At 50.6% G+C, this 17,505-nt stretch overlaps 5 protein-coding genes across 5 annotated transcripts; 2 read left to right on the top strand and 3 right to left on the bottom strand.

The window, feature by feature from the left end:
- Positions 1-622: 622 nt before the first annotated feature.
- On the bottom strand, positions 623-2,925 carry QC764_214135 (uncharacterized protein; the record flags this gene model as incomplete). Its single annotated transcript, XM_062945118.1, has 4 exons — positions 623-997; positions 1,303-1,351; positions 1,377-2,558; positions 2,634-2,925. 2 exons carry the CDS (start codon positions 2,923-2,925, stop codon positions 1,561-1,563), a joined length of 1,290 nt encoding a protein of 429 aa, XP_062803961.1. The 3' UTR covers positions 623-997; positions 1,303-1,351; positions 1,377-1,560.
- A 1,034-nt stretch (positions 2,926-3,959) lies between these two features.
- QC764_0045550 (uncharacterized protein) lies at positions 3,960-4,462 on the bottom strand (the record flags this gene model as incomplete). The annotated part of the gene is made up of 2 exons (XM_062940331.1): positions 3,960-3,969; positions 4,233-4,462. 2 exons carry the CDS (start codon positions 4,460-4,462, stop codon positions 3,960-3,962), a joined length of 240 nt encoding a protein of 79 aa, XP_062803960.1.
- A 239-nt stretch (positions 4,463-4,701) lies between these two features.
- QC764_214140 (uncharacterized protein) lies at positions 4,702-6,093 on the bottom strand (the record flags this gene model as incomplete). Its single annotated transcript, XM_062945119.1, has 2 exons — positions 5,733-6,093; positions 4,702-5,670 (listed from the first exon to the last, which is right to left on the bottom strand). Exons 1-2 carry the CDS (start codon positions 6,027-6,029, stop codon positions 4,702-4,704), a joined length of 1,266 nt encoding a protein of 421 aa, XP_062803959.1. The 5' UTR covers positions 6,030-6,093.
- A 3,291-nt stretch (positions 6,094-9,384) lies between these two features.
- On the top strand, positions 9,385-11,185 carry QC764_214150 (uncharacterized protein). The gene is made up of 2 exons (XM_062945120.1): positions 9,385-10,367; positions 10,433-11,185. Exons 1-2 carry the CDS (start codon positions 9,634-9,636, stop codon positions 10,902-10,904), a joined length of 1,206 nt encoding a protein of 401 aa, XP_062803958.1. The 5' UTR covers positions 9,385-9,633; the 3' UTR covers positions 10,905-11,185.
- A 2,759-nt stretch (positions 11,186-13,944) lies between these two features.
- Positions 13,945-16,303, top strand: QC764_214160 (uncharacterized protein). The gene is made up of 5 exons (XM_062945121.1): positions 13,945-14,595; positions 14,653-14,832; positions 14,885-15,724; positions 15,778-16,059; positions 16,120-16,303. Exons 1-4 carry the CDS (start codon positions 14,397-14,399, stop codon positions 15,924-15,926), a joined length of 1,368 nt encoding a protein of 455 aa, XP_062803957.1. The 5' UTR covers positions 13,945-14,396; the 3' UTR covers positions 15,927-16,059; positions 16,120-16,303.
- The last annotated feature ends 1,202 nt before the right edge of the window (positions 16,304-17,505 follow it).

Genomic DNA, 17,505 nt, shown 5'->3' with positions numbered 1-17,505 from the left:
TCACCTTCTGGACAGAGACGTTATGCCAGCCAGAATCCTTCATAATGAATCATATAAGCTCGGAGTAAGTCAGGCATGTGAAAAACTGACATGATCAGCAGGATCCAACTTCCCGCCGCCACTGCCGCCGCCACCTTCATCCGTCTGAACTTTTTTCCTTGTTGGGACATTTGAAGGATCTGAAAATGTCTTGTATGAGAACTTGTCGGTGTATATTTGAATTTCTTATGGGTAAAAAGCCGTGCTAGTGCTCGCGTCTGCCGATGTGTAAAAACTGGCTCCGTGTTTAATTTTGAATTTGTGGCTTCCCCGGATGATGGAGGATCGGTGTTCAGAAAAGACATGAATTTCATCCGAATGACTGGTGAGGACTTTCCCAATCTAGAAGTTGATCCTGTGATCCCGAGGGTTCAGTTGGGATGTTGGAAGGGCCGAGTTTCCTATGTGGTTGACCGAGACGGAGATTGTAGCTCCGGTCAGAGTTGAGCGTTTGGTGATGGATATAGAAACTCGGCCCTATGTCAAAGCCCCTCATCTTGGGAAATTCTTCAATGGCAAGATTCACGGCGGCAAATCACCACCAGATGACAGGTGAAATTTCAAAATTCTACTTCCTTACCACCAAACAACGCGATCTCGTAAACATTAGCTGATAGCCTTATGTTCCACTCTTCCTGACTGACTAACCCCCCAGACGTTAAAACTCCGCCTCCGGTTACCAACAGTCTGGTTCATCCGCCCGTCGGTCCGCCGGTCATGCCTCACCTTTTGCCTCAACTGTACATGATCATGCGCAACCCGTGTGTACACCACATCAAGGAAGGATCCCTCATCCGCCATCCGATGTCTCCGGCGTCCCCGAGAGAGTGGGAAGGGTGGGTGTCACAGCATCAGAGTTGACATGATGTCAGCGGCAGACATCGAAGTCATGGAAGAAATTGTTGGTTCTAATAAACTTGTTGGTGAGTGGGAAGATGCTGGCACAAATGCCTCATCACTAGACGAATATGACAGCAAAAGGGTGATGTTGTGCAAGAAACAAATAGTTTGGAATGTACATGAGACGTTGTCCACAAGAGAATGCTACAAGATCAAAACACCGCTTGAGATTGATATCAGGGCAATGTATTACTGCTCTACGTCCCGTGATTGAATCCAAAACACTGGGGATCTCCAAGTTAGCCTGCCATTTCTTCCATCACAGTTGACATGGTGATAGAACATAAACATTGACCCCTGAGCCAGCCAAGCAAGGGACCAGAACCGGGGTACACGTCAAGAAAACGGATGGACTTTGTTTACTCATCCATCAAAGAACTTGGTTTTGTTGTTGTTGTCATTGTAGTCATTGCTGTTGTTGCTGTCATTGTTGTTGCCGTTGTTGCTGCCGTTGTTGCCGTCATGGTAGTTGTTGCTGTGGTTGTCCTTGTTGTCGAAGATGTGGCTGTTCCTGTTCAACTCGGTGCTCGTCTTTCTTTGTAGGAGATAAAACTTGAACAGAGAAAAGGAGCCGCGAACGGGGACAGAGAGGGTGCTGACGGTGTGGGGCTTATAGGGATACTAGGTTGAGATGGGGTTTGAGGGATAGCCCTGCTGCAGGAAGGGGGACTTGGTCTGGTAGTTGGCGGCAAAGTTGTTCGGGTTTTGGTCAGTAGGAGCGGGGCCGTAGCGGTAGGCCAAGCCGCTGTTGTTGCTGTTACTGTTATTGTTGGTGTTGGTATGGGTGCTGGCCCCATTGAGTTTGCTCTTGCGCACCTGGATCGGTGCTGAACCATTTGTTTCCTCCACGGGTGCCGGCTCGATAAGCCATTCCTCGGTTTGAGGGAGTTCGCCGGCTGTCTGCAACTCCCTCAGTGCGCTGTCGATTGTGCTTTGAGATCCGGGAGAACCGCGGGGAAATCCGATATGTTCAAGGGCTCCAGGAGCCGAACCAGCCTCGTACTGGATTGTGAGCGCGGTACCTTCGCTGCCCACAGCCTGGACCTCAAGTCCCTTGAACTGTTGCTTGAGATTTTCCGAGAGAGCTGTGACAGCGACCCCCATAGCACCGCCGAGCAAGGGGGGGTTGAATCTGACAATCCAGCTTCCTACATCCAAGTCGAGAAGAATTGGATCCTTCCCGCCGAGGGGGTTGACCCTGTTTTCAGACGGAGGAGGTGCACGGAAGGCCTGGGGAACAGGTCCGGCTGCAATGACCCATTGGCCTTGGCGCATTATGTACGAAGTTGACCACTCATAAGAATCTGTGAGGGGGTTGCTCGGATTCGTGAAGTCGAAGGTTGTGGCGTTGGATTTGGTGTCGCTGAAGACCTGACCAGTGAGATCACTCCCCTCGAGCCACCAACTCACACTCTCTTGTGGCTGGTATTTCGCCGAGCTGCCTTGCGGAAGGGTTGCCTGGTCCACAAAGATAGGTTCGTATCTGCCTGTCTGGTTGTTCAAAACTCCCACGATGATATGGATTCCAAGGACATGCGGGTATGCATAATCAATGTTGCCAATGTTGAGCCAGCCAGCACCATCAGGGCCAGCCGGTGTTGCAGAGGGCACCCAGTATCCTATGCAAGATACACTAGTTAGCAAAGATGCTACTTGATAATATTAATAGAAGCAACTCAAGATAGGTAAAGTACCTTGTGGGTTTAGATCGTAGGTCTCGCCTTTGTTACATCGCTGCCATCTACCGCCAACGTTGACTTTGACGCCAGGCGAGATCAGAGCGGCGGTCCAGTTGAGAGCATACTGAGCTTTCCAGGAAATATCGGTAACGGGGGCAACACCTTGGGACTGCCACACGACATTGTAAATGGGTGCTCCATTTCCTGTAGCAACCGACTTGGCCACCTGGAATCTCCAGCCATTGGCAGTAATCGCTTGATTGTCAGCCGCCGACTCATACCAGTGAAGTGTGCGGATGTCGGCCATGTTGAAGTTTAAGGATAGGTGAGGTAAATTTGCGTAGGACGGTTCGATATTGGTGTGAAAACTTGAGTGCTAGATTGAGTGCTAGAAACAATGTTTGAGGCTTCTAGTTGAGGATCTGTGTGGTGACAAAACAGCAATGGCGGGGCAGTCTTATATCCTGATATCCGACCTCTCTGGTACTCGATCATGATAGGTAGTGCCCGTAAACGCCATTGAGACTATTCTCTTATGCAGCGACTCAAGAACTTTGGGATTCAGCCGCAAGCTCTGGTGGCTGGCTGATATGTATTCTCACCAAACAGGAGCCAGAAATCTGGCAAGAGAGCCTCCCAGTACCCCCCATGAGCTATGCGTTCTGATAGATCTGCATAATATCGATTACTCAGACCTGTGTGAGGCAGATTAAAGATATTGTTTCGCTTTGTGCTCTTGGTACCTCTGAACGCACAAGGATCAGACTTACTACTTCTTGTAGATTCAAACTTCCGTTGTAGCCAGTCCCAACCAAATCAAATGTGAATAGTACTCGGATCTTTGAACGTAGTCGGCATTTGTGCTTCCATGCATGGTGACGGATGGTTGGGACGGTTTCGTATTGGCCTGATTATCATTGCTCCAGACCACTCGCATGAATATTGCAGCGAGCATTATGCGCTCATCGATGTTGGCGGATTGAGGCACCCTATTAGGTTGCTTTCATGAGTGATAAAGAGCGGGGACAGAACATATAGGTGTATGGCGTGACCAAGCCGTATGGTTTTGAATAGTTTCAGAGGTTCGAAACAGTGCCATTGTCGTCCTCACCGAACAAGCATGTGGATGATGTGGTCAGCTGTATAAGTCAGAGTCCCTGTTGCAGGTAATGTGGCTAAAGTGTACCTGTACGTATGGCGAACGTGATAAGCTCATTAAGGCCATGTACGCGTTGTAGGTGTTGTAGGGCTGGTTCAAAGTTCCCTTGTGACATGGCGGTGGCGGTCTTGACTCAATGGCCACAAGAGCGGTGGTGTTCAAGGTAACACAAAACCGCCACTTTACAAGTGCCTGTGAAGCTTATCAGCAGGTCTGCGCATATAGCAAGAGGTCAAACGGCGAGCTGATGAACCGGCACAAGGCGTTGGTTGGGTAAGGTACTCGGACGAAATATTCCGGCCAGGTGGAGTCAGTGGTGTCCTACGGTGTGCAAGGGATTTTCCAGGATACTCAAGGCCAATAAATGATGGCGATATCAGCTAATATGTGTTCGGACGGGTGAATGGTGACGATGCAACAGTTCGATGCCAAGGGTTGTCGTCCACGTCCCTCACATGCCCTGTTGCCGAAACTCTCTTGGCGTGTCGTTTAGTGGAGCTCCCCACACTCTTGGCTTCTGGGGCTCCCCAAAAGTGCCTGTTTCATTTCGGAGATGCTTTTCCACGTGAGACATGACCTGATCTGACTTGACTGGCAGTTGCTGACGGAAAAGAATGAGAGGTTTGGTCGCTTGCGTGCCCTTATCTGGCTCAATTACTAGCTTCGGTAGTTGCACTTGCTCCATTTCCGCCAATTTCTTTTCTTTTTCTCGCTCTTGTTTGGCACCTGGGCTTGGCTTTATTTGACATGCTGCGCCCAGCCTTTTGACATCTTCCCTTCCATGGTTCTCTGCATTCCAACCACATTCGCATCGATCACTGTAACGACATGTAGGTGACACAACCTGATCCTCGTTGTCTAACTCGGCCGCACTCAATACCAGGTAGATACACAGAAACGACAGGCTGACCCATCTCACCCTGCTCAAGCGCCATAGATGACATAAATCTCACCGGTCGTGTCGCTCGACACATACAAGCGACCCTTGGCATCAAACGCCAGACCGACCGGACGGAAGCAGTTGTTGGGGCAGCCGCCGACATTGCTGTTCTCCATGACCGGAATCTGCGCCGTCGTCGAGCTGACGTCGGCCACTGGATCGCCGTTCCGGAAGTCCACCCTCATGACACGGTACCCATCAGCAGGGTTGCGGTTCCAGCTGCCGTGGAACGCAATGTATGCGGCAGTTCCATTGGCGGTGAACTTGACATCAAGAGGAGCAGTGTGAGCGTGGAAATGGAGACGGCCCGTCATGCGGTTGGCACAGTCGTTGGCGTTGGGGACAGAGTCGGGCTTGAAGAGGGAGCCCACCACCAGACCGTTGATGCCGACGTTTTGGGGGTCCCAGGCTGGGACGCAAGAGGGGTACCCGTAGTTGAGACCCTTGTATCGGTTGGTGGTGGCGTTGAGAACGCCGTGGTAGCTGAGGCGCTCAGCTGGGTTGTTGTTGTGGATGTCACGACCGTTGAGTCGGAGGTCGTCCATCTGGTTCTCGACAGACCAGATGCCGCCGTAGGCAGGGTCCTCGGTCAAGCCGACGATATTGCGGAGACCCCAGCCAAGGACCTCGCCGCCCGTGTTGTAGTTGATGGTTGACTGCGTGCCAGCCGAGATGGAGAAGGTCTTGATCATCGAACGACCAGAGGAAGTCTGAGTGGTCGTGGTATCAATGTTGTTTTGAGAACCACGCGCCACGAGAATGGTGTCTGGGGACCACTTGGAGGTAGCAATGGCTCTGGTCGGGTGAGTGCCCGTGTTGGACATTCCGTTTACAATCTGGCGTCCGGAGCCAACCTGTCCTGTGGCCGGGTCATAGGAGTAGGCGTTCACCGAGGCCAAGTTGGACGTGAAGAGTGTCCTGCCATCAGCAGAAAGAGCAATACCATGGTTGGTCTGTCGCCTTCCTTATCAGCTCCACCCTCATATCCATCTTGCTTGCAATGGGGGTGGCTTACGTTGGTACCGCTGAGCTGGGTGTTGGACTGAACACAAACGATGTTGCCCTGATCCTGAAGGACCAAGCGTCTGACTGACTGAGAACCACCTTCAGCGACAAGGAGGTTACCGGCGCTATCGATGGTTATGTGTCTGGGCTGGCGGAGCCCGGTAGCAAGCAAGCTGAACCGGTACCCAGAACCCATACGGGGCTGGAAGCGACTGTTGACGCCCGGGCATGACTGAGCAGCTACTTCGGGGACGAAGAGCGCGGTCAAAGCCGCGACACTCGCGACGGTGTTGATGATATGGCCCATCTTTGCTCTTGTGAGTGTTTCCCTCTCGCTCGTTGTTTTGATTCTGGATGCCACAACACGACAGTTGGAAGGAATGGAGAAAGGCTCGGCAGCATCCGAGACAAAGTAGGAGGGTGCGGCAGGCCCTCCCTTTCTTATGTCACTCGTTCCTTCTATTCATTTATTCCCATGTTTCTGCTCCCTACTCCCGAGGTCGTACTTAATTACCGGGTTGGTGCCCTTCATCGTCATCGCGTCGCCACGCTTGTCTTGATGGGTATCTATGCCCATTCATGCGGCCGGATCTGTGGTCACTTACCCCACGGAAACTACAGGACCAGATAGAGAGCCAAGGATCGATAAATGGGATTCATCGCAAAAGCAACAGAGGGACCCTTCGGAGCGGGGTGCCATCATCCGGTAAGGGCCTTGGCGGCGGGCCCAGACATATTCATCCAAAAAAGCTTAATCTATCCGAAGATCCCCCTCTCCAACCAAAACATCCAGCGCTGATTCTCATCAACGGACAAGCTTTGGATTTTGCTGGACGCCAAGAGGGTTAAAAGACCCAAGACAACGTGGAAAAACCCCCGTTCATAGTTGCACTTTTAATATGACCGCGTGGTCGACAGGTTACAGGCAGCGTTTGTGTTATATCAGGTGGAGGTAGGGTGTCCGAGTTGAATATGAAGGATTGAGCTAATAGTCCGTTGACTACAAACACCAGTAGTTATTTGAACGGCGATCTTTTGGTCGGCCTTATATATTGACTCCGACATGTGCACCCTAGTCGCAACGATGAGCGCAAGCTTGAGTGAAACCTACATCCAGTCAAACGATCCAGCTTACTCGATTCAGATTGGCTTACCACGTACCCGGGTTTGACTTGTGAGTTTGACTTATGAAGTCATGTCTGTCTGAGGCTGACAAAGTACGATATTTGCTACGTGTAGCCGAGCTGCATGCAACGGATGGCTATGTATATGATAGGCCTCACTACAACACCTATCCTCGGTTTTCCTTTCTTTGTTGGAATGAAAACTTGCTCATGGTATGAGTACATAGGTAAAATATGAACTCTTTTGGTCGCTAATCCGCAAATAAAACTCCCGAATGATAACCATTCTCCCGCTAGTCGTCCGATGTTTAATACTAGTATGTCATAGGCCTTCTTCCTCCTGTTGATGACGCTCCTTTTGTTGAATGAAAAGATCTACCTGCACCGTGACCTCCTACTTGCCCTCCGCTTTTGATTGATTTAGCGGTCGTATCAGGCGAGCCTTCCCAGACCAGACTGCCAGGAATCCCTGATGCTTCACTCCCAGACGTCATTTTGGCTTCGTCCAAAATCTTCGGTCTTTTTCTTCCTCCATGCTCTCTGTTGGTGCTGTGAAGGTCTGCAAGCGGGTGGCTCCGGCCTTGAGGGAAGCCACCCGGTAATGGCAACGAGAGAATTCAGGTAATCAGAATGAGAAGTCCTGGGACCCAGACAAACTCCTTGATGGCATCCTCGAGAGCTTCACTGCGCGGTGCGGTTAGAATCCTGTCGGAAGTCCTTATATTTGTTTTGGTGCTGTGTTCAGTTGTTGCTGTTGGGGCTCTTCCGGCTTCATCGGCTGTGGACCATTTTGACGATCCTCCTGGCCGTTGGCTTGAATGTGATGTTGACTTCGCTTTGGGCTTGTGTTTGGGCATTTGGTGGGCCGTGAACACTGTTACTCGGGCTTTGCCAATTCAGGAGATGGAATTGAGCTGGAACTGCGTCCGGAACCACTGTGTTAGAATTACCACAATTTTCCATATGCATGGCCATGTCGAGACCATCGACGATTGGATCAAAAACTTTCTTAAGTTCCATTGCTTGCTAAGGTCGAGGTGGGTGAGAGTAGAGCTACCACTCTCCCCGAACTGGGTTGAAAACTTTAGTAAGAAGATTGTGTTTAATTGGGCTCTTGCGTTGTACCTTCCGCTGACGGATATCCACTTGCATGATGACTGGCTTTCCGCTGTGTTCAAAGGAGAAAGCCGTGTTGTACTCCTGTTTGTTTGCTTTGCTGGGGTCCAGCTCATTGCCGATGAACTCCCACTCCAACGTGCAGTAATCTTGCGGGTCTTTTGGTCTTCCTACAGTCCCTTTGAACACCCGCTGATCAACACGACTGATTGAGGTGGTAGACCGGTGGCCTACACCTACTAGCTCGAAGCCCCATAGCGCCGAAGGTTGGGATGAAGGAGTTTGACTTCTCTTCCCACTGAACAGTCGGTGTGCCAGTCAAAGACTTGGGTCTAAACTGTTGTGTCATCTGAACGGAGTAGTCGGAATCAAGCGGACAAAGACTTGTGCTGGCGTCGTGTGTTCAAGGTTGCGTCCTGGCTCAACGTGACAAAAACAGTTGCGCTCTGAAGCCAATAACCTGGTGGTTGCTTGAAGGTGATTTCCATGTAGACAATCCCAGCAGGCCTTTCGGTAGTCGCCAACACTCCCCACTGTGCCTTTTTCCACCGGTATCTGCAGTCGACATCGACCTTCCCAAGGTATCGAAGAACTTTGGGCGTCCTGTGCTCTTTACTTTTGGGTGTTTCCAAGCTCATGTTTACAATTGACTTTGGAGGACGGCTGTGTGGTGAATAGGTACCTAGTATGAACTTAATAGTCTGAAGTCCTACCATAGATTCGCGAGTTGCCAAGCGGAGGTACCTCCCGCATCAATGTAAACCTGCCCTGTTCGAAGATGTTTCAGGTTGCTTACCTAATTGAAGCAGCCGGAAGACCACTCTCTTTCAGACGCCATTGCAGGATATGGATATCGGTTTTGAAGAGATACATACCACCCGGCCTACGCTGTGGGTAGGGTGTCCTTTTGCTTCTACAGGTTTGAGCTATCTGCCTACCGGATTACCCCCTAGCCTGATGATGGACTCCTGTCCAGGCGTTCCTGAGGCAGTCCTGCAGCGCGCCAAGCTAGCAGACTCCATGGTCGCGGAGAAGCCATGGCGGAAAGGTTTTGGCGAATCATGAGGTATTAGATGATTTCTACTGTTGGGGTTTGTACGTCTCCGAGGTTTTTCGCAAGAAAGATAATAAAATATGTAAAAACGCTTTGATCAATCAAACCTCCTTGCTTCAGACTCTTGCGAGAATGGCCGAATAGATGCAGGTGTGTCGGTGCACATGCTACCTTAAAGGATGAGGTGCATGTAGCCAACTTAAGCGCTCCACTGGGAGTGAAGTGATAGCTGCGAGATCCTCATCGCTTATTAGGTAAAACGACACCAGCTACCAAGGAAGTTGCTTGAGACCGAGCATCGAATACGGATTCGGCAAGAGGTGTGCGTCTGTGTGTCGTGTATTAGTGTCAGCCGTTGTTGGCAGATTCGAAGGTTCTGTGCGCGAAACCAGTCCCGTGGTTCGGGTCTAGACTCCACTGCTTCCTTTCCCCTGAAAAGAATGGCTCAATATTGCAGATCCGATCCCCCCTGTGGAATCGAACGATCTGCAATACTTTATCTCTAATGTGACCTTCCCCGGACTCTTCTCTCTTATTATATTCTCTTTTATCTTTTTCCTCATGTTTATCGTTACAGGAATGTCACGTACCTAACCTGAAGTCCATTCCCGAACGACATGGACCGATCAGTACAACGACCTCCTTCGACTGACGGCGGCAACGCAATGGGTCCTCCAATGATCGATTATGGCGACCCGGCCCTTCTATCCCATGACAATGCCGGCCCCCAGCTCCTCGCCGTCGGTTGGTCACTATGGTGCGCGGCGGGGTTATTTCTAGGCACAAGAGTCTACTGCAAGCTTATCGGCAGCCGGCGGCTATGGTGGGATGATCACTTCTTGATCGTATCACAGGTCATCCACCTGGTAGCGACCTGCTTGATGACGACGCTGGTGGCAGATGTGGGTTACGGGAAGCATCCTTGGGACAAACCCGGTGTCAGTCCAATGCCTTCCACCAAAGAGCTCCTTCTTATGATGCCGCGAGCGACCCTTACCATCACTGCAATGTCCTGGAGTAAAACAGCCTTCGCCATTACCATGCTACGCTTCTCCGAGGGTTGGATGAAGTGGGCCGTATGGTTCATCATCATCAGCATGAACATCGCCTTCGGACTCTCTGCCATGGTCCCGTGGCTCCTTTGCACACCGATCCAGAAGACGTGGGACTTGAACGTCGAGGGTTCATGCCATTCATTCAACGTCTCACTCGTGCTTGCATATGTGTCCGGGGCATACTCGGCCCTCTGCGATCTTGTGTTAGCCTTGTTGCCGTGGATGATCATTTCGAAGCTGCAAATGCGGACCAAGGAGAAACTAGGCGTGGGTATCGCCATGAGCATGGGAATCATGTCTGTGTTTCTTTCGTTTCTCTCCAGTGCTCCGACGTGTGCTAACCTGTGTCTTACTGCCACAGCGCCGCAATAATGGCCATAGTCAAGACTGTCTCGCTTCAAAATCTCCTCAAAATGGACTCGTTCTATACCGCCCAGCTCAACATCTACGACACTGCGGAAATCTCTGTCACCATCATGGCCGCCTCTATCCCTGCGTTGCGCGTGCTTTTCAACGAAGTGCGCACCTCGGTCCGCACAAAGGGCAGACAGTATTACCAGGCTACGACGCCCCACTATGGTGCAAATCGGACTGGGATCGTCATTACTGTCAAGGCCGAGGGAAACATGGAGGAGGAGCGGCCTGGTTGCGGAGATGATATGAGCGACACAGGGATTTTGGGATCGAGCACCAGCCACGACCCAAAACGCATTTGCCGGGTTGATGAGGTCGAGGTGGTTTCAACATACAGTAATGGGAAAAGAAGCATGAGTGATGAGGAAGGCGGATACGAGATGCAGAAGACTGTTAGGAAAGGGTCGATGCCGGAGTAGTTTAGCGGCCACGCATAATTTTTCTTTCATTTGCAGGTATAGCGTCAAAGTATTTCTCGGTATGTTTGAGGGTTATCCTCGTTACAAGAGCAAGAAAGAAAAGTAAAAGAAAAGCTTCATCCTTGACGTTTTGGAGAAACAAAAGTTGGCCGGGGAGCATTGGAAGTCAGGGGGGTTGCTCGCTAGCGTCAGTCCCTGTTGCTTCCCGGATCTATCTGTAACAATCAAGCGACCTCAAGCGAGTTATCGTGCCTCGCCCACAAAACACAGCCAAGACTGCATTTTCTCTTGTGGCTCACTCAAACTGGAATGTTTGAGCCGGTTGTTGGGAAGTGAAACGAGTGACGTGTTACTGGCGGCAGCAGCAGATGTATTATTAGAAGATGGCCAAGGTTATCACAAGCGAGGACCTCTTTGAGAGAGATGAGTACACGAGCAGAAGAGTAGAGCAGTTGGACGAAAGGATTCCTCATCAAGTGTTATTCCAAGCCCAGAATTCCAGCCCTTGTAACAAAACCACGCTTCGGTGAGCCAAGTCCAACACAAACGTGCACAGACGTCCAAGCATGGGTGCCTGATACTGCGTGCTTTGTCATCCTCATCTCGAGAGAAGGAAAACCTACCCCATTCAGGCAAAAATACGGGAATAGGAGCGAGAACAGGAGCGCGAACAGGAGCGCCTCAATCAGCAGGAGAAAGAGCGTTTACTTCTTGAGCTGGTCAGCACACAGATTCACGCCATGAAGTCGAGGGACAGTGGACAATAGAAGAAGAACTCGGAAGCTGCCATAAATCCAGTATCTCGTGATAACTCGCCAACGCCTGACCCCCGGAATAGCTCAAAGAAGCCGGCGCAGCGTCAAGATGATCACACAATTGATCGCAGATTGGATGAGATCATGTGGGATAGTGGACAGTAGTCGCTGACGCGAAAAATTGAGGCAAAAGTGGTGAGAAAAGTGATGATGGTAGAAATCTAACAGAGAGAAAAAACTAGCCACAGAAGTGTGTGTGATAAACAAGCCCTAAAACCACAGAGAAACACACGTGTGTGGGTCTGATAGAAATGTGGGAGCAACCACAAATGTGACGTGAGGTCGAAGGTATTGAGGTGATATTCGAGAGACCTGTCGGAGCAATGACAGAAAGAGGGTAGAGGGCTTGAATCACAGAATGGAGGAGTTGGGTATGGAAAGATATGGTCTCGAACAATGGAAACTACCAGCGAACATGGCTGACCCAATTTTCGTAGCGGAGCGCCGGTCCCAAATGCCGCAAGTGTGGCCTTGTTTGCTCCTCGGATATCCTGGTCGGGCATGGACCTTCAGAGGCAGAGAATGAAGGAACACAGTCGGATCCACATGAAGGAGGTCTGTGGTAGTCTCCCCAACTGCCGGTACCATACAAGACTGATTCTCCTCACCACCCGGAAAGGCATTTGGATGAATACAGACCTGGCGCGACCAACACGCGGGTTTGTTTTCGGGCCCTGTAACACAACATACAACAATTTTATGGGAGGCCGCTTGCCATCATCTTCATGTATATAGCTCTCTCGTTGAAAGCCCTTCTTGCAAGAGACCTCAGTGTCTTGATGGTGTGAAAGTCCGATTACTCGACGCTTCACTCACCTTTTTCGCCGCCCAAACAACGAAACCTTCGACAAATTCAAGCACGCAAAAATGAACACGATTATTAGATTGGCCTTGGTGCTAATTATTCCACTTGGGCTCGCCATACCTGCCCCTGTCATCCTGCCAAACGGCGATATGCTCCTCAACATGGGCCCAACAGCACGAGGAACTTGCGGAGGCGGAACAGGATTTTGTACCAATGGACGTTGTCTGTGTTCCAACATCTGTGAAGGTATTTGCGATTGGTATGAATGTGGGAGATGTTAGACGAGGCTAGTGCAATGTAAGTCGCAACGCTACTAGCAGATATGAGACTGAGCTTTCGGGTTACTAATCCTCGATATAGGACCCCATGGATGGTGTTGATACTGGCACCATTTACAAGACTTACAGCCAGGCGTCCTGTAGGGATTTCAAAGGTTTCTTTAGTCTATAACAACTTATCTTGATGATATCCGATTCGTACACTGGCCAATACCTATTAAATGCTTGAATATATGCATAGTCGTACACCACTTGATTCTACTTGATCCGAGCATACCGGATGAGTAGAGCTATGATTAACTCGGCTTCCCAGCACTATTGCGGATAATCATAGGCGGAGAAACTAATCAGTCCAACGACGCAGTTTCTTACAGTATCACAAACCATGCCCAAATGAGCTCTGATCTTCTAGAATATTACACAATGAACAGGGGTTTGCATGAATATTTGACCGAGTGGACTCGTTAATACGCCGAACGAGATTCTGCCTGACAGTCCTTAGATTGAGTTGGGACGACGGAAGATTTTGCGCTCAACAGTCATCCTGGCTTACCCGGCAACCCCACAGCGGCAGCAAAGACGACTGCATCTGGATGGAAGTCTGCAATCAGATGATTTTGATGTTGTACAAACGGGTCTTTTGGCTTCCAACAGTTCATCATGCTTGTCCGCAAACACTCAAGTCCCTCACCTTGACTGGTGCGGCTACCAGTCAAATCTACCGGCTTCTGTTCGTCCCCTGTCTCATGTTTTCGAGAAGCAGACTAACAGACACTCGACAATGTCACGAAAAAGAGAGCAATATAGCATGTCTTACACACACAGCCAAGACAAGACGTTGAAGAGGCATCAAGCCAAGTCAAAACCTCGGATGCTCCCGGCTGGGCAATCTCCCTCCACTGCCGGGAATCTCTTGTTCTCGACGCCACTGACATCCGCCCAGAGATTCCAACCGCTGATTCCCCCGTTCAACGGCAGTTACGGCACCTAAAATGCGTGGTTCTGCGTGGTGTGATCGATCTCGGCTAAAGTGGTACTGTGGTGCCGCTTCTCCCATCTGCAGGCCTGGTGGCATCCATCCCGCTTTTGTTGCTTGTTCACACCCTACTTCAGGATACTCGAGGCAGACATCGGAGTTGAGGCCAGGATTTACCCGCCGTTAAAGGCCTCTTGATATCAAGGCTTTCTGCGCGGCTGTCAGATCCGAGTGAACTGGTCTGGAGGTTTACAGGATATCTCTGCTGGATAGTAGAGGAGAGTAAGCCTTGTCGGCCCGACAGAACTGGGGGTCAATATGAAGCGGAGATGGATTAACGAAGGATCAATATGGGAAATCAGACGGCGACGCGTTGAGAGCGTGTGGAAAAGTGGCTATTGTCAGCGTTCAGTTGATGAGGTCGGAAAAGGAGACCCAGGAAGAGCTCCGATCCTATCTCTCTCCTCTGTTTGAGTGCCATATACCTGTCTGTCATCCCCCATCCACCAAAGCAGTCCAGTTCCCAGATACCACCTCTGGAACCGACCGAAAACTCACTTCCCTCACCTCAACACTACACTCGCTCAGGGCCAGAGTAAGGCCCAAGGCAGCAGCAAGATGGTCGGCGCCAGCAGTGGAAGTGACCACAACCTCATCCATCGCATGGCGGTGGATGACCCCATCCCATGGTACAGGAAACCAAATCTGAGAACAATGTACCTGCTACTCTTTCCCTGCGTTATCGGAATCGAGATGACATCGGGGTTCGACTCTCAAATCATCAACGCGGCGCAACTTCTTCCAGCTTGGAAGGCCTGTAAGCCGGTTCATCGTCAAAGGGCTGAGAGCGAGTGGTTGTGCTGACAGAAAGCAGACTTTGGCAACCCCACTGGTGCATACAATGGTATCCTCGCTTCAGCTCTGCCACTGGGATCCGTGATAGGGCTGCCGTTTATCCCTATTGTGAATGATACGTTTGGAAGGAGGTGGTGCATCATGTTTGGGAGCGTGATCATGATTATCGGGACAATTATCCAGGGATTTGCTTTCAATGGTAAGTTCGATCATTACTGGCGGCTTTCCCCATCTAGGCTGACGTGGCAAAGGACCTATGTACATACTGGCTCGAGGTATCATCGGATTCGGCCTTCCTTACGCCATCGTTGCTGGCTCCTGTCTCATCGGAGAACTCGGATATCCAAAAGAACGACCCATTCTTACCTCGTTGTTCAACGCTTGCTACTTCATCGGAGCTATCGTTGCCGCGGGGTGTACATTTGGAACGCAACAAATCAACAACGACTGGTCATGGCGGATTCCGAGCTTGTTGCAGATGGCCCCCTCTCTGCTGCAAGTCGCCTTTGTGTTTTTCCTGCCAGAGTCCCCCCGTTACCTCATGTCCAAAGATCGGTTCGAGGAAGCCGAGGCAGTGCTGATTAAGTATCACGCTGAAGGCAATCCAGACTCGGAGTTTGTCAAAGCTGAAATCGCTGAAATTCGCACCACCTTGGAGATTGAACTCGAACACTCGAAACGGTCATGGATGGATCTTGTTGCCACCCCTGGTATGCGTCGCAGGGTTATTATCGGATCGTTGCTCGGCCTCTTCACCCAGCTCTCCGGGAATGTGGTCATCTCGTATTTCTTGGGCGATGTGCTGAAGCTGATCGGGTACACTGATCCCAGCTTCCAGGCCAAATACAACCTGGGAAACCAGTGCTGGTCTTTGATCTGCGGCGTGAGTGCAGCACTGGTGGTGATGAGATTCCGGCGGCGGACGATGTACTTGACGGGTATCATTTCGATCTTGGCAGTCTATGTGGCTTGGACAGCTTGCACAGCCATCTTCATCGATACCAAGTCTGACGTGGCGGCCAAGATGAGTTTGTTTTGGATTTACGCCTACAGCCCTGCGTACAATCTTTGCTTTAACGCCTTGACTTACAGTAAGCCTCGTTCTCGAGTTCACATGTCAAAACTTAATGCTAACAAAAGGCAGCATATCTGATCGAGATCTTCCCCTACGCAAACCGAGCTCGTGGCATCTCCATCTTCCAGTTCTGGGGTAAGGCCGCTCAGTTCTTCGGAACCAATGTCAACCCGATCGGTAAGTCCTTACTCCGACCAATCAAACATGGGAGAGACTAACCCAACCAAGGCACCCAAGCCATCGGATGGAAATATCTCTTGGTCTACTGCTGCTGGATCTTTGCCGAAGCAATTATGATCTGGTTTCTCTGGCCGGAGACTTCCGGCAGATCCTTGGAGGAGCTTGCGTTCTGTATGTGCCCCAAAACTCTCAAGTGTGTTGCAGTTCAAATTTCTAACACGTTTGCAACAGTGTTTGAGGACAAGGAGGAGTTCGCCCAGAGGGCGGAAGCTGCGGTTACAAAGACTGTTATGCACCACGACTCAGACAAGCAGAGCCATGTGGCGGAACATGAGAAAGTATGATTACCTATGTTGCCATGTTGATGTTGTGCATGCTTGGGTTGGGTGGATCACTTTCAGGGGTTCAGGGGCTCATGGGCTTGGCGAGGGTCTGGGATGAAGCAATGACGCTGGCTACCAACTGTTTAAATATCTCTTGCTTTCCAGATTAATTTCTTGGTGTTATTAAAAGCTCGAGCAATCGGAACGTTGCTGCGCTCGCAGAGCAGAGCAGTAATGATGTGACTGAGCTTTCCAATTGGCATCTGATATAAACTCTGGTGATATTCAGTGCGGTTTGGTAAGCAGTCGACCGATATTGGATCCCTCAATGATGTCTTGGGCCTAATGAAGGGCTTCTTCCCTCGTGCACCTCGGCCTCAGTATGAATTACTACCTGACAGTCACGAGACAGGTGCTTGCCTGGAGCTGAAGAATGAGCACTTCATACCTGGGTCTAGACCACCTAGCTTCTATTTTTACGCCTATGCAGACTGAAGATAACCTAACTTACCAGAGTGGCTCCACTCAGACAGTCTACGCATATCTGCATCAGAGTCATAAACTTACCTGATGGATAGGATTTGATGACAAGTGTAATTGCTAATTCGAGATAGCTGAGCTTGAGAACGACAACACCTAATCAGCAATGCCTGCCAGCAGTCGTGGACACATGCAGTTGACTTTGCCATTAATGGTTTAGGGCTGAACTGCAGAAGTGAAAACGATAGCAGCAAAGTACATGAGTTGAGCTTGGAGGGCAGAAACCCGCCCCTGCCAAGTCCTGCATGAAGCCCTCCACAAGCAGCCGCCCCCGCGCAGCTGTGGCTTGCTGGGAGGGTGGGCGGGAAGAGCATGAGGCAGGTCACCCACAGGTCTACCTGCCATTGGCTTCACATACAGTGAGACGGAAATGACTGCATCACGGGCCTGGCCCACTACGCCAAAGGGTCCTCCCGCCCCCACGCCTCTTCCGACAGAGGCCTACCCACGCTATATCTAATGTACAGTTTGTGGGTAGTACAGCGCCGCCCTGGTCAATGTCCAATCGTGGAAGTCCGAGTCCTGCTGTCCTTTGATCACCTCGGCTTCTCTTATCTAAAGATATCGAAGAGGCTGCTGGACGTGTTGACAGTTCCACAAGATCCGCACCTATCTCTCACTGGTACCTAATTCCCCATTTCCGTCAACTGAGGCCATTGGACCAAGAAGAATAGGAAAGTACATAATCACCTGCCATTTTGGATGCACTCTACCTACAACTATCGAAAGAAGGCTTCGAGTACCTAAGGTAATC

The sequence above is a fragment of the Podospora pseudoanserina genome, chromosome 2 (assembly GCF_035222485.1).
Source record: "Podospora pseudoanserina strain CBS 124.78 chromosome 2, whole genome shotgun sequence".
Taxonomy (NCBI): domain Eukaryota; kingdom Fungi; phylum Ascomycota; class Sordariomycetes; order Sordariales; family Podosporaceae; genus Podospora; species Podospora pseudoanserina.
The sequence above is the reverse complement of the archived record's forward strand: the minus strand, read 5'-3'. Positions and strand labels throughout refer to the sequence as shown.